General features: G+C 37.6%; 1 protein-coding gene across 3 annotated transcripts in view; it reads right to left on the bottom strand.

The window, feature by feature from the left end:
* LOC306877142 (unconventional myosin-Ib-like) overlaps positions 1-27,224 on the bottom strand; it is an 87,134-nt gene that overhangs the window by 38,042 nt on the left and 21,868 nt on the right. For all 3 annotated transcript variants that reach the window (XM_079428685.1, XM_079428686.1, XM_079428687.1), the window contains exons 4-6: positions 5,892-5,986; positions 3,896-4,000; positions 2,382-2,428 (exon numbers count right to left, since the gene is read on the bottom strand). In XM_079428685.1, the coding sequence (XP_079284811.1) occupies positions 2,382-2,428; positions 3,896-4,000; positions 5,892-5,986 (247 nt within the window). The remainder of the gene's footprint in view (positions 1-2,381; positions 2,429-3,895; positions 4,001-5,891; positions 5,987-27,224) is intronic.

Below are 27,224 nucleotides of genomic sequence, written 5' to 3'. Positions count from 1 at the left end.
ACAGGATTGCTACTATGAGGTGGATCACAGCTAACAAAGACAATCTCACCGTGTCCATCTAGACATTATGAAGATGTAAATACATTTCAATTTCAGCAGGCAACTATTTTTACAGCTACACTATTATTCCAGCCACAATTAATCACAACAATGTATACACAATTACAAATTCTATATAAATCATCTGTTTTTGTTTTTTACACGCATGCACACAGACATTATTACACAACAGTCTTGAGATGCAAGAAATCTTTAGATGTGACCATAACAACAAAAGACAATACTTTATTGAACCTTTTCTGATAAGAAGTGTGCGCTGCAAACGCGAGCATTTTTGACGATCGTTTCTGTCCAGTCGGCTCGTTTTATTGTGTTTAACTACAGCTGTCATAGTTTTTTTTGTCTGGCAGTGGCAGCAGGTATGCGATCAAATTTCTAATTTGAGGCTGTATTACGTCGATTCTGGCACCCAGCATCACAGCAATATGATATTTTAAGCTCTTTATGTAGCCGAATCTGCACTGGTTTGAATGGGCTGCCTCCAGTTCTCCCTTTGCTTTGCCTCCAGCTAGCACTGTGACGTAACGGACATCGGCCCTACTTGACCCTAGTTACCTGTGGTTGACCTAGCCGTGCATCACTACTCAGAATACAATAGGCCAATCAGAATATAGGCTCAGGAATATCAATTAGACAGGCCAAAATCAACTTGTTCTAAGCAGAGCTCCTGAGAGAAGAGCTGTAAAAATATATTGAGATGGTTTTTGGTACTTATAGCACAAATATACATTCTTAAGGACTTCAAAACCTAAAATAAAACTCCAGAAAGGTGTACAATATGGGACCTTTAAATGTTTAATTACACAGGAACACCTTAAAATAAGGTATAAGCAATCTTTCCTTGTGCTTTAAAAGTATATTTATTTGATGCGTTGACTAACATATTTTTAATGTGTAATTACAAATATTTAAATACATGACATACAAGTTTTAATAGAAATAACACTACAGTCATATCAGTACACTTTATCAATATTTCAAAGTTAATAGAATTACGAAATTACATATAAATGTGTAAGACGTTCTATGCAAGTGGGTCAAAAAAGAACAAGATAATTACTTATAAGAATAACTAATTGTATTTATTATAAATGTAAAAAATTTAAATATAATTTACAAGCTATTAAGTGTCCGAAAATATTCAAAGAATATACTTAAGTGTGAGCTTAAATGTAAAGTATATTATTTCTATAATAAGTGCACTTTATTAAAAAATATGCTAAAGGTATATTACTTTTCACAAGGGCACCCCAATGATAAAATGTTTACTTTTTTTTTTACTTATAATTCATGGCATTTTTAATTCTTTATTACCACCAACTCTCTGCCCTAAGCAACCATCCTAGATGCATAGTTTGTCAATATGCGTTCTGGGATGGCCTTTGCCACAGAGTAAACAATGCTGCTGCTTTACAATCCAAAATAAGACAACTTTGTTTTGAGATTGCCGACACTGCCTCAAAATGCTACCTATATAGGCACGGTTTTAAAACAAAGCCAAAGAAATAAATGGTTCCTGGCTAAATATTGTTACAGTATGTAACACACTGATGGTCTCATGTGGGTGATGCAAGAGCTAGTAAAAGTTCTCAACAAACTAATTTTTTTACCCACGAGTTACTAAAATTCAGATCTGGTACGTTTCCTGAGGAAAAATGTCAACAGCAACATTGACTCAATGCTGTTCTGTTTTCCCTGTTATGTAAACTGAACAGCACCTCTGTTGAACCTCTGAAAGCACATGCTGGACAATGCTGTGTGGTCTGACCTCTGTAAGTACACACTTTATAGCTCCGTATATGTTTACTTTGTGTGGTCAGGCTGTGGCGGACAGCTGGAAAAGGGTCAGACTGCAACATTAAGAGCAGCAACATTAAACACATTTGCATAAGCAGAGATATTTAACTGTGCTGAATGGCATTGTGGGAGTCTGTCCTCATGGACAACAGGGGAACAAAAACAGACTCAAATGCATCTGGAGGTGGTTGCCAGAGAGGTTACACAGAGTTCTGTTTGAATCCGGTATATGCAGTGTTGCTGTGTCAGAATAAGACCAGATGTGCTCAGGGCTGGTCCATAAGCAGCAAAACCCAAAGCAAACCTTGAATTTTGCAGTATAATTTTTGCAAAATCAAACTCCCAAGAAAAGCATTGCATCACTTTAGGGGTGGGCTGACAGAAAGTAATATAATCATTTGCCTGTGTTAACATTACGGATCAAAAGTCCATGTTGATCTAATCTAAAGCAAACACACTCTAGAGGGAGGAGCAGCATTAAAACACTTGTAAAATATTCTGTCTGGAAAAAGAAAGATACTCACAAATCGAGACGAGTTGTCATTCCTCACGGTTTTGGCGTTCCCAAATGCTGCAGTGGAATAACATGTTGTAAACTAGTCAATGTAAGCCAGATTCATTGAGCAAGACATTTCTACTTTGACTGATGTCATCTGGTGGAAAAATTATCCTGAATCCTCTCAGCTACCTTTCATCATATTCATGGAGCATAAGATACTTTAGACAGCCTAAAATTATAAATAAAAACAATTCCATACGTCCTTCATACGTCCACGAGCATCTTATTAGTTAACTGTGATGGACAATGAAAGGATTTTACATTTATAGATTTGGGAGATTAAATTTATCCTAAGCAGTTTAATTTGCGTTCAAGGTTTACATTTTATCAGCTGAACCCATGACCTTGGCATTGCTAGTGCTATGCTTTACTGTTTTATCTACAAGATGACAATATTTCAGTGTGCTTTCAGAACATTTGTTTGTTTTCAAAAAATATTACTCTAGTACATGGTATGTAAAACTGCATTCATAAGGCAAATGTTCTGCATGCATGACATATCCAGATGACCTAATAAGTTTGCAGTATAAAAAACAAACAGCACAATGCACAGAATAATGTATCCCACAATGCAACCTTCCACTTTATTTTAAGCACTAATTCTCACTATTAACTAGTTGCTTATTAGCACTAGCATATTGGCTGTTGATCAGTACTTCTAAAGCCCATATTTTAGATCCCTTAACCTTACCTCATACCGAAACTTAACTAGCTTACTAACTATTAATAAGTTCTAATTATAAGTTCTATTACAAATCTCATTGGTATAGAAACTCTATAGTATAGTCTATAGTCTTTTTAGGATTTGTTAATTGTCATGATTTCTTTTCTTTTTTTTTTTCAGGGAATTTTCATGACTTTCTAAAGAAACTTTTTCCATTATAAAAAACCTTCTGTGTTGTGGAAAGTTTGTAAAAGGTTCTTCATGGAATCAAACACGCCAATAAAGAATCTTTATTATTCATTATTACAACATTAAATATAACACATTTATGCCATGAACACAATCTCCCCATATATAAGCTGCATATATAAAGAGAGATTTTGTGGTAGAGAGACATTCAGCAGGAAATGTGCAGGACCCCCAGTGTGGGGCTCATTACTTCCAGCAGCTAAACTCTCACAGATGTGGGACATCTGCAAAGTCCTGCTGCAAAGAAGCACTGGGCATTCCTACTCCATCTCATCGCTTATGGCCATTTCCTGCTCATGGCCCCACATAAAACCACAGCTGTCTGATTGCCAACAGGGACCAAGAAGCTTTCGGCCCTTTAGTTGAAAGTGGGGCAAGATTATGGGAACACACATACGATGTAGGTCTCGAATCATCTGCTTCCAAACTTGCCTTAAAGAATGTGAAATGATCTGCCACACAATTTTCTATTAATTGGCAAGACAAGGGACCTGAATGTCTTAAAGGTGTAAAATGACATATAGACAAGGTAACTGGTACAAAAACAGAAGATGTGAAAGACTCACCCTCAAGCACGGGATTGGACTGAAGCAGCTGCTCCTTCACTTTGTTCACCTCCTGGCCCTTCCCACACACTGCCGCCACATATGACATCACAAACTTACTAGCCTCTGAAAAGCAGACCACAGAAGAATGAGGAGTCATCTTCTAGACGAGACCTCACCCCAAAAATCCCATCCTCCAGGGAGCAAACGCCTTTCCCACCTCACATGAGAACCCAAACTCCCTCATTCTTCCAAAGCCAACTATGAGATCAGCTGTTTAAAGAGATGACAGAACAACTCAAATATCGGGGAAAGCCTGTGCATCAATATCTAGTTTGGCAAATATAACTTGTCGTGAAAAAAAAAATAACAATAAAAAGATTTTTAAACTATCTTCTAGTACATATTTTAGTACATTTAATAAATAAATAAGTGGAATAGTTTAAAAGCCGGCCCTAATTATGTTAAACTAGTGATCATCATTTTTATTACCGTTCAAACTGTGTTTTAGTTTTTACATGGAATTATTTTTATCTACTTGGCACTAATGGCTGTGTAAGATTTATCTTGTTCGATGCTTAATGACTTTCCCATGTCTATGGGAGAAGTGACTTGTGCACAGAAGTGCAGATATGAAATGTTTTCTGAAGGGAAGGACGCCCACTTATGTTTTAGAGATTTATGGCTATTTTTGGATTCTGCTCAATTCACAGGACTTAAAGTAAGAAACATTTTGATCAAACCTTATACATGAAGGGATGGCAGAGCGATAGTCAAGAAGATAGAAAATAATGCTATAACTCTTCATTTGATATAGCTTTAAGCTTAGGACCTGAACACTGAATAAGAGAGCACAATTTTATTTATTTCTGAGCTAGGGTAGATTTTCATTAGTGCAGAAGAGCATTTTGAAATTAACTCAGTGACCTTGACTAACAGTCGATGATTTTCACCAAACCTTGCGCTCTGTAGTCTGCAATGTGTGGATTACCACAATCCCCATTTATCTCATTGCCTTGACTGTTGGATGTCCTGGATTTGAATGGTTGGCAAAGTAAGATGCCCATTTTAAACCAAGAGGAGTCCAGTTTTGTACTGCTAAATGGCTGTGGTTAAACTTCAGCATTCGCAAAGTAATAAAACAGCTTCTTCCGAAAGAACATAATAGAGCTGAGCTGACATGAACAAACTCAAACTAATTTTCAGTCAGAAAATCGCAATATTATACTTGCTTGTTAGATGAACACTTGCATGTCAAAAACTAAAATAAAAAATTGGGTTTATATTTCCTCATTTTAAAATCTGTAGGTCATTCATTGTTTGATCTCTACTTGGTCTAAAGCAAATGTTTCTTCTGTAAGGACTGATAGGCAGGCACAACTTAATTACTCAAAGTTTCTAAACAATGAGCAATTTGCTATTAAAACAAAGGAAAGGGTCTCAAAAGGGAGAATATGAGATAGTATCCATATGTAAACACTGGATGGGAGCCAGAAACACAGCACCTGTTCCCCATTTGTAGATTTTGATCCCCATCAGCAGATGAACAGTTTGACACGAAGAATCTAAATGCATTTTTGAAAAAGCTCCAACACAGATGGACAGCACACTTCAAAGAGGTATGTTGATCCGAAAAACTAATTTAATCTAAATCAATACTTCAGATTGCAGATTAATTCAACTTGCATAACCATATGAAAATCAATCTATTCAGAGTCTTTGGCATACTGCCATCCCATACCATAATGCAGCAGAACTACTGTAAAATGTAACCGGAGCAATTCAGCATCATCGGTGAAGCATTCGTTAACAACATTGTTAAAGATATCAATTGGAGGAATGAGTGGATCAAATTAATGAGTGCAAGAGAATGAGAAATGAGTTACAGAAACTGTTTTACCATCGAGAAAGCAGCTAGTGTCATGATACTGAAAAAATATCAAAGTTGAAGCATCACTAATGTTAGTTAGTTAATGATTAGCTTGACTGGTATCTTAGTATTTTTAAGTGGTCTTACCCGTCTTTCCTGCCCCGCTCTCTCCAGTGATGAGAATGCACTGGTCTTTATCTTGATCCCGCAGGGACCGGTAGGCCTCATCTGCCAGAGCATAACTGAGAAGAGAGAGAGAGAATATTCAATATTCAAATATTCATTTTTTTTTGGTGGTGGTGACCCAGCACAGTCCAAAACTTGCTATTAAAACACAAGTAAACAAAAATGTTCTTACAATTAAACTTTGAGGTGTATTGATATTAATATCACTACTAATTCACATGCACAAGATTAGAATAGACTTCGGTTAGGTTTAACTATGCATGAGCATATAGTTAGTTGCATTTTATTATTTACATGTACCATTGTTTTTCCTTACAGTGCAGAACTCTCTTAACAAACCTAAGATCCATTTTTCAGTCACAACCCACCAGCACATAGTCAGTTGAATCATTCTGCTTTGCAGAAAATTCTTTTTTTCTTGATGGAGGCATCAGTTGTCGACAGAAGAAATTCCTCAGTGTTAACAGTCTATACTGGGGACCATTACATTTATGTTTTGATTCTTGATAGAAAACAAACAGGATAAAGCTTCTGAATGAAAAGAGTCAGTTATTAAATTCATTCTCCACAAATTCCAGGCCAGTAAACAAAAGAAAAGTGGGTCATATGATTCTATAACCCAGTGGGGCACTGTAACAATGATGTAATTGTAAATGATTCATTTGAGGGAAAAAAAATAGCAGCAGTCTCAGTTCATGTTTGTAGGGCAGATTGTAGGCTGTGTCAGTAAATGTTGCTGTATATCTTCCAGGGCGAGTGATCAGCTCTAACTAAATTGGACTACACACTGCCTAAAAACAGTGCTAATTTCAACCCATTTTATTCCACCTCCCAGTTTCCTCACAGTCTGTACTTTTCTACAATCATTACGGAGGAATTTTCCAACACCACCACTAATAATAGGTCTGATTGTGAGGGAAATGTTGCATGCAGTTCCCCTCCTCTAAGATGTATAAAAGTCTGGATTCATCAGGTTCACGGCGAGCTAGTGGTATACATGTGTATGGCAAAACAAAAGCTCCAGAAAAATGATAAGCAGATCCAAGGTTGAATGGAATTACTGTAATACTTTATTGATATGCATGTTCTTAATGACATGACAAAAGCCATATCTGATGTGGCATGCATACATTTGGATACTTAAGCTCTAAAATGGGTCACAGGCATGCCAGGACTTTTTCAGCTTACATAAATGGGTAAATAGCACAAATGAAAGACCATATTCCGACACTATGGCTCCAAAATCTTGCAAGCTGCCTACGTAGAAAGCATTTTTAGGCATTGTAGGCTGTTCCAAAAGTGTGTAGATGATTATGTTGCATTCTAAAATGCTGCCTTTTGGTAAAATCCTCAAGGTGTGGTCATACTGGCAAAACTGGCAAGGAAAGTCCATTGTCCATTATCAATAATATAGTGATGTATGAAGCATCACTTACTTTAACGCCACTTCCAAACTAAGCAGCTTTACATTGGCGAATTCAATGAATTTTAAAAGTTTAACAAACTTGAATCAGATCTGATAAACTATATCCATTTTGGCAAGCCTTTCAGTTCACCAACGGAAATTTGGTGTACAAGTGTAAAAGTGACCACAACTTAAAGCGGAATGGCATGTGTCCTTTGCAGAAGGTAATCCCAGAAGGCACTACAACAAACTCAATGAAAAATCATCCATGTGTAAAAACAATTCAATAAAAGTACAGGTTAAAAATAGTTTTATCAATTATAATACGCAAGTTTATTTGTATGCTTGGAGAACTGCATTGTTAGCTAATTGCAAAATCCTAATGCTAAACTCTTGTGCGCTTCCTCTGAGGTTTGTATAAATAGGGATATTTGTATGGCACACAAAACTACCTATGTAGAGTGTTTCAAATCAGTAACATATAAAGTAAAACTGTTTTTATTCAACTGCAAGAACCAGCTGTATCAGACAAACTCCTATTGGTAGCTGCCACGTCACTTCGAATATGCAAAAACTGAACAGGACTCTTAATAGCTGCTTTCACTCCAAATAAAAATATTATACTCTCTTTGAAAATGAATAAATTCAGTCAACTTTCTTCCTGAAAATTGTTGTCAAAGCAGCTCACTAGGTTGGGAAATAAAATATTTTATTTTAATATTAGGAAGATAATATACTAACCCATAAGTATTACTATTAACACTCCAAACTAAATCTTGAATGGAACAGACTGACGCACCAGAAATTGTACTGAGAACGAAACACAAAATATATAGAGTCCATCTGATGGAGGCTTGGGCTCTGGGCGGAGGCCTGGGAGAGACTTGTGAGGAAAATAGAAGAGTAGGAGAGCCAGAGAGGGCATGAGGCATTACATCAACACAGAAACGCGCATGTCCTAGATAGCAGATGTTTGAGCTTTGTGAGGTGGCAAAACCGCTCGACATGACCCGAACAAAAGAGAGGCATAATACAATTATCCAGTCTGACAGAGGGCTATGGGAGGGGTCCCATTGAAGGAAATTCCAAAGTGGCAAATCTAGACCATCGTGATACTTCAGGCAGTCCCAGCATGCATTTCAGAAACCTTTTTTTTTTTTTTTTTTTTTTATCTAGCGAAGGGTTCACAAGAAAATGAATAGTTTAAATCTGAATATGAATGGACCCTTAGGCCTCCGCAGGCAGAGCAACAAAAAAGACACAAGAAATCTCCCAATGACAAAAGGGAGGAGACACGTGTGTGGTATTTGTCCCGATCCAACTTTGAGCTAAAACTGAGCTTTGGTTTGCTATAAAAGGCCAGGGAATCATTAGATGTTCGTCTTTATGCCCTGCCTGGAGCCACACCATGTGTATAGAGAGTAAATTAAGAGTAAAGTGAGAACATCTGCTCTGTGCAATTGTCACAAGGTTAGGACAGGGGTCAGTTTATCAAGTCTACCCTATAAGAGGGAGTCATTTCTACAGCATACAAACTTCACTCTGACTAATATAAGAATTGGTGAGATGTAATCATAAAGAACCAATGGGAACATCAAAGTAGGAAGTCCATAAGCTGCTGGACTGAAGATGCCACATATGACCAGGAGCTTCTTGATGAATGGAGGAGGGATGTCCTTTAGCACATGGCATACAGGAGATTGAATCGTAATTTCATTTTGCTTCAAGCCGCAACATGAGGCACATGGCAGAAAATAGTATGTTGCTACCACTGATAGTCCTTCTTAAAAGGGAAGACTAATCACAAGGCCAGAAACACCCGAAATACAACCAGCATCAATGCTGTTAATGTACAGAGCTGGAGGCAGGACAAAATGCACAGTAGCCAAATAATAAATCACGCCTCAGCAGGCTGGACACCTCGCTACACTGGGATAGGATATCCGTATGTGTTTCGGAATGAGCCACAGTGGAAGTAATGTTTTCCTGCTTGTGGTGGAGTGATCACGGAATCCGCTGGAACAAACAATGGACCACGGAAGCTCTGGAGAAGAAAGGCTGAAAAAACACAAGTGCATTCAACCAGGTGGCTACAAACACCTCAGCTGCTTCTTGCACAGTGCTTTTGTTTTATAGACTTTGGTGTGTCTGGATTTACATGCACATGGAGAAGCTATTGCACAGCCTGCAGGAGTAAACAGCCACCGGATGTGATGATTTTCCATTTGGAAGCTGTGAAATAAGACAATGTGATTGTTAAAAGTTCAGTATAAAGCATTTTTGCCAGCAAACCTTTTCCAACCAAACCTAAATTTAAAATAATCAGAGGACATTCACGGAATAAAGTTAACTCAAAACAGACAACTCAGACTCTTCTGAAAGATCACATTTTTTCAGGAAGAAAATTCCATAGGTTATAAAAAACCTTTTATCTTTAAATTGCTGAGTGTTTTAACACAGTGGTACTTGCACGTGTTGTTTCTTACAATTGTTTAAACAATACAGAGTGAGAGGCCTATAGTTGGGATCCCCCTTCCATTGGCCCCTTCACACCCTTAGGAAGTAGAACACGGGAGTGAGTTGGTCTGTTTTTAGTCACCCAAAACCGGATGACTTTACTGCTTCCCTCTGTCTGCAGTGACTCAGCTTTCCTGACGTCTGTGCTCTGTATATTCTGTCACGTGTCCCACATCTGTCTTTTGAGGAGATCTATAGAGACTGACATTCAGGCCACACTACAAAACCTAGCTAGCAAGCTGTCTGTGGGAACCATTTTAATGGAACATGTATACCTTCTTTTGGGAAAGAGTAGCCAGCATTGCATGCATCCTTCGGGTAGATGGAAAATCCAGTGGAAAATAAACACTGCATCCAAATATGCCTACTTTCCTACTGCATGGTAGGAAAAAAAAAAAAATAGTATGTAAAAACAAATAGCATGTCTGAAATCTTCATTAAGTATTCATAAAGGTGAAAAGTACCCGGAAGACGTACTCCTTTAACAGAGAATCTGAAGTGCACATCTGATGGATACTTTTATCCAATGAGGCCACGGGAGATAAGTTATGAATGACAGCAACAGAGCATCTGAGGTCTTAAGTCACATGACATTGACAATATGAGATGTAATAAGCTAATTTTTTTTTTTATTACTCAGAGTTTGGTTTTAGATGTAGCTAAAAAAAAATCCATCCAAGATGGCAGACAAATGAACAAAAATGCTAATTATAATTTACTTACAACAGTTCATTCAATACCAAAATGTAAAAAAAAAGTACAAAATGTAAAAAAATAAAATAATACACTTAGTACACTTATTGAAGTCATGATGAAATTAAAGAAGTGACAGACTTTTTTTCTGTATTGTGATGTACGCGAGATTGATTAAATGTCACAGTCATATGTACAAATTAATTAAACAAAATAAGATTTATAACATGCATTTATAAAATAGGCTGGATGGATTTTTATTTTATTCCAACTCTATGGAATTTAGCTTAGCAACATGCTAATAGCAAAAGGTATTGGAATCAAATGCATGTTTAGTTACCTGTGCAGTTCAAGTATAATGGATTTTTTCCCCCACCAATGCTTTCAAAAATGAAGTAAATAAGTATAATTGATATTTATTGTGTTTATCTGCAGACCTCTGTGAATTTTCTTTAGAGCTCACAATGCGTTCTGGGATTGTGTTCTCCGTAAAAGACACGCATGATTCTGCCTTGGATTTTGGCAAATGCAAGTTATTTTAGATATATTTTGGAATAGCCAATTATGATACCTTAATATGCTATCTAGGCAGTTATAAGAAAGCTTTTGGCGATGCACAGGAAACGGATGAACTAAAATGTATTCCATTCAGAACAACTGTTTCAGAGGTCTAGCACAAACCTTCATGTGTTCTGGTTTCCTGATGCCCTACTGAGAGCACATCCTCTCTCATTCATTCACCCTCACTCCTCAGGGAGAGAATATGGCTTTCCAATATTAAAAGTTAACCACAATCCAAACTAGAAATGGCATTCCCCAATATAGAGAGCACATGCCACATAAAAACACATCACTTGACATGTCTCAATGGGGGGACGTGACCTAAATGTGACCCTCAATGGATGAAGAGCTGTCAGGGAGGGAAGCGGTCTCCACGAGACGACAAACCATGCTATTGTGGCACAATTTAGCTGTGGCCAAGAGGAAGCCATTCTACACGAGCCAAAGCTTGTTTATCCAGCCCCGTGGCAGGAAATAAGGGAGATGAATTGTGAACATGCTGGGAGAGGGGTCACCTTCACATTTGGAGAGCCAAAATAAATACAATTATGGGGTGCAATATGGTGATTTTATGGTCATAACTTAACACAGTATAGCATGGCTGACTACCTCAAAGGTCGCTTGCTTCTACAAACTTCATAGAACGTCTCATAGGAATAAATGAGACATTTCTGTAAACAGTATGATTTAATGAAATGTTCTCAAAATTTACATTATTCTTATGAAGAAAGCCAAGGTTTATTTGAAGAAATTGTTACATTATTACACAAGCAAAATGTGAATAAAGCAAATGATTTTAATAGTGACATGACAGAAAGCAACAGTTGGTAAGCTAAAACTGAACAGTAATGTTTTAGAGAAAGGTTAATAAAATAATTACAACAGCTAGCAATTAAACACATGGCTAGATAGATTCTTTCAAATGCAAGAGCTTGTCTGATACCATGAGTGAAAAATCAAGGTCAAGTGTTTAAGTAAGTTGTGAAGTCCCTGCTGAAACCCTGAGAAACCAAGGAAAGTCAAAGCAGGAATGTAAACAATGAGAAAAGCAAACACTGGCTGAGGCCAAGTTCATGACATACCATAGTTTTCGACATGTGACCATTACAGATCATAAATCCACACAGGTCCACGCTACTTTAATGTTTGGAAAGCAGTTCAACAATCATATTCAGCTTTCATGGATATGTTGTAGTGAACAGACACAATTACTACATGACTGTCTGGAATACTTCAGTCTGATTAGTCAAAGAATTCTGCTGTCATTTTTTATTTATATTTATTACGTAGAAAAAAAGTGGATATTTGTTGCTAAGGAAACTGCACACAGTTAAATTCCTGTGTTTTGTTTAAATACTGGACAGGGTTCACAAAAGAACCAAGCTTTAAATTTATTTAAATATAATTTGGAAACGCATAAACGTTTGAGCTAAATGTTTTCCACATTAAAAATTGACAATAGCAAATATAATATCGGCTGATGTTTAACTATATTGACTGACTTAACTGACTAACAAAGAATGTGTAAACATGTTTATGTGCATTCAGAGCCATAGCTATATTGATGATGGAGAGGAGGCGATTAAGTTATTACACAACCTGAGCCAGAACAAACAGTGTGGACATATTAAAGCCCTCATGCAACTCTCATGCAATCCCACAGAAGGGACTTTCCAGTTGGGAAGTGAGCATTTCCCCCACTGTATCCCAATGGCCCCACAATGCTTCAGACTTTTTTTTGGGGGGGGGGGGGGGGGGGGGGGGGGGGGTACAATTCAGCTTTGAATTGTAGGTAGTGAATACTGTAGGGACAGAGGCAGTTTGCTTTGTGTTTCACTGCCAAAGGATGAGGGTGGGTGGCCACAATTACATGAGAAGTGAAGCTTAGCTCTCTACCAAAGAGCATGTCTACCAACGCAAAGTCCAGAGTTCATCTATCTCTGTGCTAAAAGCCACTGCTGATAAATAACCAGGATGACACACTCACTTAAATGTCCATGTGAATGTTAAAAGCTATTTGCCGACACTTGTTATACAATATTACCTGTAAGCATGTGTGGGATGAGCAACATGATGAACTTGAGTCATGTGCAGCTTATACAACTGTGCTGAATTTATTGTAAAGAAAATTATTTGAAATATATACAAAAAGAGACTTTATGTCCTTTACAAATGCTGCCTATCAGATTGTAAAATGTGACCTTAGTGAGGTCTTGGGTAAAAACAAAAGCAGATTGAAGACAACTTATGCACAGGACACAGGTCTTAGGACTTTGCCTGTGATTGACTGGGCAATCAATAATGTCGTCATGTTCTGACATTCTCATTGACAACAAACTGAAATTGTACCCCGCACAAGCCCAAGCAATTTTAAATTTCACAGCGTAGGGAGAAAGTAATATTTTTTTTTTCCTGTAAAACCCCGGATCGTAAAGGGATTCTGGGAAAGCAAACAACTGTAGTTACTCTGTAAACAGCAAAGGTAGCTCAACATTTCCTTATTGCCTAAATCTGTACTGCTGCAGCGACAAAATGTGGTACTGTAGGTTTTACACATGCATTGTCATGCAGCCGTTCTGATAAAATGAAACATCCATTCTATATAAAATTAAATTTTAAAAAAATCTGATTGATTTGTTTTTCAATGCTGTTGAACCTAATGCACTTTGAACCTTGAGGGTGATAATGCACATGTGCAACTAATGTCTGTTATATATTCTCAAAAGCAGATACCACATCCCTCTTACCAGCAATTAACCTTTTAAGATACACCATGTTTTTTTCTTCATATGGTCGGTCAATGGAAAATAACTTTAGGTTTTTCTTGTCAAACTACAGGGGGGTTGGGGCAGGCTTAGGTAGGAGAGATTTATTTTAATTTTTATTTATTTTTTTATTAATATTTTTCTTGCTTAGGTCTACTTAGGTCTACTCTAAACAATTTAAAAAACATTTTTTTTGAGTACCATCTTTCGGTTTAATCTTATGTTGTAAGTGCTCCAATAATTAAATCTTTGCAAAGCTGCATTTGAAAAAATCATATTTTCATCTAAAATTTAATGCATGGCTGTTAAATGTTGAAAATAAACTTCAGTTGCTAATTTTTAGCATTGGGACACCAGAAGAACCTGCAGAGGTAGTAGGTACTACACAAAGCCAAAAACAAGGCTTGGTGACCTTTCTAAACTTGCAACTCTTATTAGATCTACTCAATTCATATTTTTATGACCCCTTTAACCGGCAGTTTCAGCAAGTTTGTGCCAGTCTGGAGTTTAGGCATAGGCGTGATGAGAGAAGCAGACATCTGGCCCACACCCTGGATGAAACTTGCCTCCTGCTTCCCAAATGTGTGTGAGATGTGGCAGTGAGAGACCAAGTCAAATAAAGAAAAGTCTCCCACACACACAGCACTCAACAAATTTACTCTTCTGCAAAGGGATATTGCGATGAGGATCTGTGATTGGTAAAGATGATATCAGTTCTATAATCTGTACATCTCTTTCTCTGCCTATAAATATAGCCATGCAAAGAGACAGTAGTAAAGGCTAATGTTATAGTACACAGATGATCAACACAACATAAAAATACACAAATTACATATACACCCGGCCTGGCCTACAAGTAGGAGTTAAAGTGCCTGGATAATTTCAGCCTGAATGCTTGTTTTCAACCTCATTGAAGGCCAAACCACCTTAACCAAAAGGTGCCACACATGGTACAACCCAAACATGATTAATTCTCAAGAAAACAAGAAAAGTCTTCTAAAATGGACTTCAAAACATTAGAAGGTTGGACAGTTCACACAAAGATGAACACTGCTTCACCTTTTAGTGAAAAGGGAAGTCGTGGCCTAATGGTTAGAGAGTTGGACTCGTAATCCAAAGGTTGTGGGTTCGAGTCTCGGGCCGGCAGGGATTGTAGGTGGGGGGAGTGAATGTCCAGCGCTCTCTCCATCTCATGACTGAGATGCCCTTGAGCAAGGCACCGAACCCCCAACTGCTCCCCTGGGCGCCGCAGCATAAATGGCTGCCCACTGCTCTGGGTGTGTGTTCACAGTGTGTGTGTGTTCACTGCTGTGTGTGAAGAGCACGAATTCCGAGTATTGGTCACCATTCTTGGCAGTATGTCACTTCACTTTATTTACCCCATGTTGTTCCAACCCAGTACTCCAAGCACAATATTTTAGGCAAAATGTTTAAGTGATATTTTTGGGAACACTATTCATTTGCAGGGTCATGCATTTAGCATTTTGTGTTTGATTTGGGACTTTTATTCATTGAAATTGAAAATTGGTTGATGCAAAACTGAAACAATGTCAAACTAGGACCTATAAGCTGTGACATCCTCCAAATCATAATCTACTAAAATTTGTGATGACCAGGCGATTCCTCTAATAAATATTTACAGAAATCTAAAGACAAAAGCTTCTGTGATGAGACTGATGGCAGAGTGCCCTGCATGGACGAATAGAGAAAATCTGTCCCCATCTAAAAATCCCCAGGTGTTTGGAGCTTAATTCAGTCAGGCTAAAGTGCATCTACCCAAACACAAGCCAACAGAAGTTTCCATGGCTCAGCAAGACAAAACCATGAGAGGGAGAGGTGAACGTTGCTGTCTGACCTCCAGGCCTTTTGAGTGTCTGCTCAGCATCATTCAGCAGGACTCACTCCCTTATGCTTTCACTCAGGTCCTGTGTTGAGTGTAAATCCATAATCCACTGGTCATGGGACATGAATGTTTACCGTTGTTTTCATAAGAATCACTCAAAACACACAGAGACTGAAAAAAATGCTTTGCAAAGTACAATTATGCAATAAAAAAAAAAAAAAAAAAAAAAAACAACAACACATTACTTTTTTTAATAAAAGTACTACAGTTTAAGGGTATTCTTTTTAATTGTGCAACGTGTTAAATAGTTCCTAGACAAGAATAGTGAAAAAATATCAAATAAAACTGAATTGTCATTCCATTTACACATTTTCCAAACCACTTATTCTATTTAGGGTTGCTGTGATGCTAGTCTCCATTTCACACAAAAAAGGTACAAAACTGTGACTGGTACCCTTTCCAAAGGTACTAATTAAGGCACATTTAAAAGTACTAATAAAATATGTACATTTAAGGTACTAATGTGTACCATTTAGGGGCATATAAAGACCAAATATGTACCTTTTGGTACCACCCCAGGGTCTTTTTTTTTTGTCTTCTCCTGAGTGTGCAGCATCTTGGGGTCATAAACAGGGAAACACCCTAGATGCATTAATAGTCCATTGCATGGCTTCCAATTGTCAAGTCCAAAAAAATTAAAAATACAAATTGAAACCCCATGAGATGCTATTTTGTGGGCCGGGCTACACTATCAGCAGGGTACATTCTCTCTGCAAACAATGCCCTGGTGCTGCTCAGTAGCAGAGTGCTGAGAGGTCCCATTACATCACTACACACAATGTAATACAATTCTCCCCCTGAGATGCAGCAGCTCAATCTGGGCATGACACACAGACCAAAGTCCCCATCTGCAACACCACCCAAGACCCCCATCTTCCAGAAATGTCATGAGGATAAGCACCTGCCACCAACTTTGTCATGCAGATTAATGAAAAGACCTTCAAAGCCACACGTGGACACTAATTGGCTTATATGATGTTTAATGTCAGTGTTTAATGTGATGAATGCTGGCTACTGTCCAAGGCAGAGCAACATTATGGCTCTGTCCTAAATCCAGCCTAATTAACCTATCGGTAAGCCCCTCCCCTCGAACGCAGATGAGGAAATGGCAGTCGAGTATCAGTTGCACGGGGAGTGGAGCTTGGACATCTTTAGGTTTCAGCGCCATGGAGAAACATTGGAAGATCCGACGCTTGCATCGGTTTGTTTGTTTATGCTACAAAAATGGAAAAACAATGTGCCTGGGGTACTTGTAACGCTAATTCCAGGTATCCTGAGAGGATGGGCAATATAATTTATTTTATTACATTTCCTAAACCCAAACAAAACAGAGCAAAATGTCCCTAAGCATTCAACCCCAATCCCAACGACGACAAAAACATTAATGTTCTTGTTGTCATACTCTCATTAAGTTACAATTTGCATCAGTTCAAGCAGAATGTTAATGTCATCTTGTGTTTCAGCAAGGTCTCTTTGGCTAAAACTAGCTAACGCTAAAGTTAGTGAGTCCATGTGATTACAAACCTAAATAGTGAACTGTTCTCACATCATGTACAGTGTAGGTCAAATACACAAACGAAGGTCTACATTTCAGTGCCTATCCATATTAAAGGGGTCATATGACGTTGCTAAAAATAACATTATTTTGTGTATTTGGTGTAATGCAATGTGGTTTAAAATTCAAAAAACACATTTTCCACATACTGTACATTGTTGCTCCTCTATGCTCGGCCTTTCTGAAACTCGTTGATTTTTACAACGCTCATCGTTCTGAGAAGCGAGGTGTGCTCTGATTGGCCAGCTATCCAGTGCGTTGTGATTGGCCGAATACCTCAAGCGTGTAACGGAAATGTCATGACAAAAACAATAAAACCAATTATAAACGAGGCATTTGTTGCATCCAGTGGGGACTATACCGTCTTTTTATGCGTCGTGTAGCATCACACCGCGTAAACATTACCATGTCTGCATTTGTGATCGGAGAAACAAACAACAAGCGCTACACTGCTCAAAACTCGCATTTAAGTAGTCAGTGGCAAATTCTTTAAATATTAAAACATACTTACAGGGTCAGAAGCGCCAGACTGTCCTTGCAAAGTTGGAATTGCCCCACTTTATAGAAACAGCCTTTGTGCACAGCCAGCATTGTAGGCTACTCTACCAGGCTCAAGAGATAGTCTTCCGTAAAATGCGCTGCACACACTCTAATATTCGGGTTGAACTGTTCTAGAACACTGTTGTAAATACAACTTAACCACTGATTTCTAGTTGTGTCCTCTTTTGGAAGCCCAACAAAGTACTTTCGCTTTCACAGCAAAACACAGTGTCTCCACAACATGGCGCTGGCAGCAGCAACAATACTACAGCGAGAATAAAAATCATACATCTTTGCGTATACATTTAGGCGGTGTTATGCAAATCTTCCCACAGTGACGTAGACATGTGGGGGTGAGTTTAAATTTGGGAGGGCGTGGACAAGTCTTAACTTTTATAAAGAACATCTCTTTGGGTTTGAGACTTTAGTCTTTGAAACTTTAGGGACCTTTAATCCATGAAACTTTAGGGACCTTATCTGTGCAAGAACAGCTTGTAACACTCCAAAGAGAAAGGAAAACTTGAAATTGCATCATATGCTGGTTAAATGTACATTAATTTAATCATACTCTGTGGTACATGAACAGGGTTGATCCGGAATGTTGTCATCCGCGGTCGTGACAACTGTAACATGAGGCTTCTCCCGCTTGCATTGTGATCTATAAACCCTCACTTTGAGTTACCCACCGTATTTATTTTAAAATATTTTATATATTACTCCACAGAGTATTTAATTCCCACTTAAATGGTGGCCCTTCTGTGTCCAAAATTGTGCAAAAGCAAACTGGGACAAGGTTTTCACACTGACAGCTGTCATTGTAAGATAGTGAGTAGGGATGGGCGGATCGATCCTAAAGATCCATACTTTTGATACTGATGTTGTATCGAAAGGATCGATCCTCAAAGATGCATTTATATATTAAATATATTAAAATAGAAAATAGCTATTTTAATGGTTATATTTCACAATATTGTTGTTTTTACTGTATTTTTGTTCAAATAAGTGCAGCCTTGGTGAGCATGAGGCTTATTTAAAACAATATTACAAAATCTTACTAGCCCCACACTTGGTTTATGTATTATTTATTTTAAATAGGCTAGTTTGTACAAGTAAATTTATTTAAACTGGTTGTTAAAAGTTCAAATGGATTGTGTTATGTTCTGTAATTGCTGTTAATAAATCTGTCAGAAAAAAAATGCGCTAAAGTTTCACATTTAGGAGTACAGCAGCCTGGCAGCCTTTTACAAGACTTAACCATGGTTTTATTACAGTAACCACAGTTTACCACAGTATTTGTAGTAAAACTGCAGTAACCACAAATTTACCATGGTAATAATAATAATAATAATAATAAATACATTTTAGTATTTATGTAACATGTTTATTTTCACGAGGTACCCTCAAAGGTGCACCTTTGTAACTTATCTACCCTTAAAGCATGCATACTTGTATGGTACCAATATGCTCCCTTTTAGGGGTATAGGTGCACCTTTGAGGTCACTGCCCCTGGTGCCTCAGTAAAGGGCTAAAATACAATTTTAGTACATTTTATTTCTGACAGTGTAAACAAAATAAGGCCTGTGAAATGTAAAAAAAAAAAAAAACATGGCTTTAAAGTCTAATATTACGTGAGTATAATTACTGATTATATTCTTTTAATAATTTAAAAGATCAGTTTAGTTTAGAGGTAAACTAAAATTAAACGATTCTGGGCTTGAAAATATCGGTATCGGATCGAAAATAAAATAAGAGGTATCGCCTACCCCTAACAGTGAGCAACTCCGTTTGTTTGTCCGAGGGAGCAACACTAACTAAGGAGGTCGGGGCTTACCGATAGGTCAATTGAAGTGAACCCCCTACCCTTGTTTTTCCTTGAAGATTTTGAGGAAAAACTGTAAGTGGAATTCAGTGGAATGGATTCAAACATTTTAAAATGTGTTCTGCAGGTTTGGAACACAATACATAGGCAACAACTCTGTGTATCATTCAAACAGTGCTCCTCATACAAAGCACATCACAATTATTTATAATTGAGTCTATTGTTAGAATGCTGCTAAGCTTACTGCCTTGGTACAGCATACAAACACACAAATATTAGGTGAAGTAGTTACTCAATACCTTAAATACTACTGCAGATTTGGAACAAAGAACATAAATATCGCTGTAATGGCTACTCATTGTGTTCCTCTCTAATCAAACACAATTAGTGCTAATAGCCTGGAACACAGCTGCAAACTCTCACTACAGCTTCTTTGGGATGAGCAGTATCGGGTAGCAGGTGCGAGCAGGCCCACAGCACATGACCTCGGAGGAAAGAAAGGGGCCATCTAGTCACTACATATGTGCAATGAGAGCGTTTCAAAGATGTCTGGACAGACAATGGTTGTCTAAAGTGTTTGGCAAAGCTCATCCATTTAATTAAGACCGTGTGTGTGCTGTGGTTAAAACTCAGGTAATGAATTGTCAAGCCTGCTGCGGGATTTTGTGTCTAAACGTCTGCTCATTAAAGGAACAGTTCATCCATAAATGAAAATTGTGTTGATGTTTACTGACCTTCATGTTGTTCCAAATCCCAATGCTGTTTTGTTCTTAACAAAAGGAGAAATTGAATGAACCTTTATGTAGCTCTGTCGTATGAAAACAGCTGAAGACCAAAACTGTCAATCTTCAAAATGAAAAAGAAAATAATAATAATAATAAATACATAAACCATAGTAAAAGTCGTATACAGTATATTCCAAGTCTGAAGTCATAAATAGCTGTGTGTGAGACTTTTTTCTTTAAGTTCTCATTCACTGATGATTTTTCTTTCCTCCACAGAAGCTCTGCAGCATTTAAAAGCTCTTTAGATTAAAAAAAAAAAAAAAGAAATGCTTATTTTGAAGCTATTGACATCAGAAGACTTGGAACACAGTAAAATACTACATCTTAAGGTTTTGAGTTATTTTACTTCTCATAATTTCTATGAACTAAGTAAGAAAATAAGTTTTGTGACAGTTCATCAAAACACTGGTTTGGAATGGCACTGGGCAGAGAAAATATTTTAATTATCAGGTGAACTTTTCCATTAAAGATTTTGACTACTAAATTATTACTGAAATCAAGCATGTATACAAACTGGATCTATTATATGTTAAAAAATTATGAAAAGCATGTAATTGCTATGCACTCAATACTTGGTTGGGCCTCCTTTTGAATTAATTACTGCATCAATGCGGCGTGGCATGGAGGCAATCAGCCTGTGGCACTGCTCAGGTGTAATGGAAGCCCAGGTTGCTTTGATAGCGGCCTTCAGGTCATCTGCATTGTTGGGTCTGGTGTCTATCATCTTCCTCTTGACAATACCCCATAGATTCTCTATGGGGTTCAGGTCAGGCGAATTTGCTGGCCAATCAAGCACAGTAACACCATGGTCATTGAACCAGCTTTTGGTACCTTTGGCAGTGTGGGCAGGTGCCAAGTCCTGCTGGAAAATGAAATCAGCATCTCCATAAAGCTTGTCAGCAGAAGGAAGCATGAAGTGCTCTAAAACTTCCTGGTAGATGGCTGCGTTGACTGTGGACTTCAGAAAACACAGTGGACCAACACCAGCAGATGACATGTTAGCCCAAATCATCACTGACTGTGGAAACTTCACACTGGACTTCAAGCAACATGGATTCTGTGCCTCTCCACTCTTCCTCCAGACTCTGGAACCTTGATTTCCAAATAAAATGCTAAATTTACTTTCATCTGAAAAGAGGACTTTGGACCACTGAGCAACAGTCCAGTTCTTTTTCTCCACAGCCCAGGTAATACGCTTCTGACGTCATCTCTGGCTCAGAAGTAGCTTGGTAGCCCTTTTCCTGAAGACGTCTGAGCGTGGTGACTCTTGATGCACTGACTCCAGCTTCAGTTCACTCCTTGTGAAGCTCTCCCAAGTGTTCGAATCAGCTTTGCTTGACTGTATTCAAGCTTGCGGTCATCCCTGTTGCTTGTGCACCTTTTCCTACCCAAATTCTTCCTTCCAGTCAACTTTGCATTTAATATGCTTTGATACAGCACTCTGTAAACAGCCCCACCTTTCAGTAATGACCCTCTGTTACTTACCCTCTTTGTGGAGGGCATCAATGTTCGTCTTCTGGATCATTTCCAAGTCATCAGTCTTCCTCATTATTGTGGTTTCAAAGAACAAGAGATACCCGGAATTTATACTGTAGGGATGGTCTTTAATTGAAACTCATATGTAAATATTGTAATATTTTGAGAAACTGATTTTTGACTTTCATCAGCTGTAAGCTCTAATCATCCAAATTAAAACAAAAAAACGTTTGAAATGTTTTACATGTAATGAATCTAAAATATATGAAAGTTTCACTTTTTGACGATATTCTAATTTTTTTAGATGTACCTGTATATATACACTGTGTGGAGACGTGCTGAAATCGCGTTTGGTCTCGTACTGTCTTGTGTGCCTTGTCAGCCCTGCTGAAAAAAAACAATAGAACCCTGCCCAAAACACATGTAAATGAAAATGTAAAGGATTTAATGGTTATAATGGGAATTGTATTGGTTTTAATGGAAACTATCATGGTGTCTAGTGGTATGTGATGAATTCTATAGGTGGGATGTTAATTCCTATTACTACAAAAAGGAATTTTGCAATGGTTTTACTGGTAAAAGCTAATGTTTTATAATGGTATTTTAATGGAAACCATTGGAATTTCTGTGATGGTTTCTATTGGGCTTCTATCGTTTAGTTTTTTTAACAGGGAGTGTAGTGCGCTTACTTGGCCATTTGTTGTGATAAAAAGGAAAGTGTGTTCAAGCACCAGCAGAAGACAGTTTAAAGAAATACTCTTTGAGAGAAGCAGTTTTATCAGCGGAAATTAAAAGCAGCTTGTAAATGTATTTACTTGTCTCAGTGTTTAGCGCAGTTGTCGTCGCTTGTTTTGTTTACTGTGTGGAGATTCGTACTGTATCGACTCATGCATCGACTCATGCACTTGCTTGGTGATTTGTTGTGATAAAAAGGAAAGTGTGTCCAGCTGAATTCAATTAGTATTTTGTTAGACTGATATAAATTATTATTATTATTATTATTTTTTATGTAGTTTACCGTGACAGCCGTCGTGTGAAGACTGAAGAGTGTTAAAACCATCGACTCTACCTTGCGACTCCACCGGGCAGGGACAACGGCAAAGTATCGCTTTTTATGTATCCTCTTTCCTACTACTTGTTTCACTTCCGTTGCGGTTTTAATAACCATTTCTTACTATGTGCAAGTAAGTTGTTGTTGGTTTTTTTTAGCATGTGTGTTTGGCTCAATGTTATTTTTTTTAGGATTTAGGATTACTGATTACCTTGTGTGTGGTTTTACATACACATATGTAGTTGTTTTCTGGTGTTTGGCGTAGTGTTACGTTACGTTACGTTTGGCTTAGTGTTACGTTACGCGCCAGGCCTTGTGGCCTTGACTTTCCATTCAACCAAGAATCCTAGGATCTCAGCAGATCTCTTAGCTCTTTTTTCCCTTTCTTCCTGGGAAGAAACTCCCAATTACCACCGAGCCAGAATAATATCTTTTGGAGTTCATCACCCTTCAAACCCAGAAGAACTTGAACTCCAACACCACCAAACCAGGGTTCGAAAACGAAAAAAAAAAGTCAATCGGTTCACTATTTTTAACATTTCTGTTGCTGCGTTCCTCTGTATTATTACCGTTCCGAAACCAGTTAGAGTAGAAATAACAGTTAATAACATTATTTTTTTGTATTGTCTTTGCCTATAATAATAATAATAATAATAATAATAATAATAATAATATTTTCTTTACACAAAAATAAAAAAAAAAAAACAGGAAGAGATGGTATCTTAACCCGCTGCGCTAGTCACAGCCAATACAGCATCATCTTTTCTAGATTTGCCTAAATGTAGGCTACTAAACATTTAATTGCTTTAAAGACATTAAAGTATTTTTTTAAAGATATTTAAACGTTTCCTGTATTGTTAAAAAATGCTAATTGTATAAAATTGCGTTTTGAGAAGAAAAAAAAAAAAAAAAAGTTGCGTCGCATTTTATTAGGCTATTACGTTCAGAAATGAAGAAGGCTAAAATGCCGGTAAATCTAAAATCTTTACAAACATTATAAACACAGTTACTGGTTTCTCTCCACAACAAATCCTCTAAACTTAAGGATATTGCCTAGCCTATAAGCTATAAAAATGTCAATCCAAAAACAAATTAAAGGTGAAACTGATGCCTACCTCTCTCATTCGGCACAAATCCAAATGTTTCCATATTCACCATGTGTCTAACATCCAACAGCTACATGATGTCATTATGGAGGAGTGGAAGAGGATCCCAGCAATAGCCTGTGCAGGTCTGATGAATTCCATGCTCAGGAGGATTAAGGACGGAAAGGAGGACTAAAGAATCTCCAACGACAATTTGCAGTGTTACATTTCATTGAGGCTGATAGAAGCACAAAACGCCGTAGACGAAGTCTTCAGGTAAATGCTGTTTATAAATGCTCTCAGTATAATACAAAGTTTACACAGTATAAGTTTATACTCCGATAAGTTTATATCGATTTACCGATATTTTTCCCGATATTTAAGCATTTTTCCATAATCGAATATCGGTTTTGCAATATCGGATTCCCCGATAAACACCGCCATCTTGTGGACGTTTTCAGAATTGCGCGCAGGATCGCAATTGCAGCGCATCTGAGGGGAGACGAGACAGCAACGGCGTGCAGGTACTTGATTTGCTGTAGTTAGTAAACTATTTAATATTACAGGCATTAATGCACAAATTAAATGTATTACATAAATGCCTGATATATAGTTTAAATGCAACTTGGCTCTAAGAAATATGATAAATAAGATACTCTGTCAAGCCCTGTCCCTATAAAGGAAGGCTATAACTTTGCCTGAAATAACACAGCCATGAATTAGCACATGGTGGAAATAAAAGCGCTGAATTTAATTCTCTCTGTGGTCTATTAGTCTCGTGAAGTCGGAGTCACATAGATAATCCGTCGAGTCCTCTCCCAATAAAGACGTAACTTTGCATGAATTAAATAATACAGCCATGAATGATTGCATGTTGGAAAGAAAAGCATTGAATGTAATTCTCTCTCTGTTGTCTATATGCTCATCATTAGTCTCGTGAAGCCGCTTTCATATTGCAGTTCACTCAGCGGTTGATGCTCAAGAAATGCTCAGCACGGCCACCGCATGTAACTTTTAACAAGATTCACTTTTTTGAAGCACCCTAAATTGTATTAACACTTACTATATAACCATTATTTAGTTTATAAACATCTAAATTAATACAACTCTATGGAAATTAATTATTTATTATCTCCGCGATCGATCGCAGTTTGAGTAGCCTATAGTTCTGTGTAAAGGCATAGATAAACCGCGCTGTCAGCAGCATAATTTAGAGCATGCCAGTTGAGAAATGCAATAAAATACAATGCTTGTTATATTCCAATATTCCAGAGAATATTATTCCGTGAATTAACATTATCCAGTGAATTATTCTTCACTCTTTATCCTATTAAACAGCTTATAAACCTACTAAAACTGTAGTTAAAAATGAAGTTGATATGACTCCTTTCCTTTATTTTCTCCATTTGAAAACATTAGACTTTCTATGTTAATTTTGCTTACTGCTAATATTAGTGTTGCTGCTAAAGCTTTTTATAAATAAAATGTTTTTTATTGTTGTAATACGAAGATTAAATTGAACATGACAGGGCTCTAGACTGCGACCAAAATGGTAATTGTTTCGAGTTAAAATTTGACGTGGTCGCATTTGTACGAGTGCCAGGTCTGCGCTACTCCAAAGCGTCTGCTTCATACAGCGCGCGCTGCCAGCCGCAGCACATTATAGCAGGAGTCAGATTTCACTGATCACGTGAAGAGAGGTGCTTTCAGCCGAGCGCTTAGTGGGTAGAGCCTGGTTTATACTCGCCGCGTCAGCACGAGCGTGAAGGTGTGCGTCGCGGATGGAGCGCAACGGATGGATTTGTTTTCAAACTAAAGTAAAAGACCACTTCTTAAACCAGAGAAGGTGAACGTGGTGGTATTCTTGTAGAAAAAACTCCTGTCAGCTACAGCCAGTTTAGTTTTGAGAAGCTTGTTATCTTTGCTGTTTACCTCAGGTTATGCTATGGAGGCTTTCCTTAATTAAAAAAAAAATATATATTAATATTTATTTGCTTCCTCAGAGTTTGCTAAACATTCTGTAATATACTAGGTATATAGTACAGCATGTGGTGTGTCCTATGCCATGCCTCGTCTTATTCGTTTTTGTTGATAAATGTTAATTTGAAAGTAAAAAGCGCACGAAAAAAGGAATTCCTGTTCACAAAATTTAAATCACAAATAATACAGATGAAAAAGAACGAGTTGAATGTTGAAAACTTTCGTTACCATATAACTATAAACTATGATAAAAGTTCATCAGCATGCATTGATTAATCAAATGTTGTAGCAAAAACAAAAAACAAATTGCAACCAAATTATGTGCTCGTGCGCAAAAGTGAGATCAGTGGGAAGAATGAGTCTAGAGCCCTGCGTGAAAGACTGCTAATTCTCAAAACATTTTTTGTTAAGATGACTGAAAGGAGGAAAAACCAAAGTGAAGTATGGACTTACTTCACGCAGTCATTTATTTACTTTATAACAGTAAATAAATATCGGTTCTGCATATCAGTTATCGGGCACATAGACATGCAAATAATTGGTATCGGTATCGGTTATAAAAAAATCAATATCGGTCGATCACTAGTTTTCGTACACATTTAGCCAACCAGCATACACTTACGTCACGGATAGTTCCTAGAACTGTTTTAGACCCTACTCTGAAGTAGGAGCTAATTTAGTTCCTCCAAACGGAGTTCCTGGAGTTAAAACCGTTCCTAGTTCCCGCGGTGCGAACAGGCCAAAAAGTGGGTAGTTCCACAATTAGTTTGGGTACTATGAAAAGGTTCCTGCGGTGCGAAAGGCCCTAATGGTGCCCCTACAAAATATTGACACTTTGGACACAGTTTTGACATTTTCATTTGTGCCATATTGTCCTTTGAGAAGATATACTAAAATTGTTGCTGAATGTGAGGGGTGTACTCACTTTTGTGAGATACTGTATAGCTTTTCTTGACCTCACTGTAAACCATATAGTACAGTATGTGCTTCTGAGAACCCTTTCAGGCCTGAACTATGAACAGTTGTGTTTACAAAAGCTAAAAAGCACAATGTGTTGAACACATGGAATCACATTCTTGCATGAACCTCAGACAGAGATCAACCTCATTCACAATCTGACTCCACTGAAGAACTCTTACCACACATAGATGGCCACTAA

This window comes from Barbus barbus, assembly GCF_936440315.1.
Source record: "Barbus barbus genome assembly, chromosome: 11".
Lineage (NCBI taxonomy): Eukaryota > Metazoa > Chordata > Actinopteri > Cypriniformes > Cyprinidae > Barbus > Barbus barbus.
Note: the sequence above shows the minus strand (reverse complement) of the source record. Positions and strands in the feature narration are given on the sequence as shown.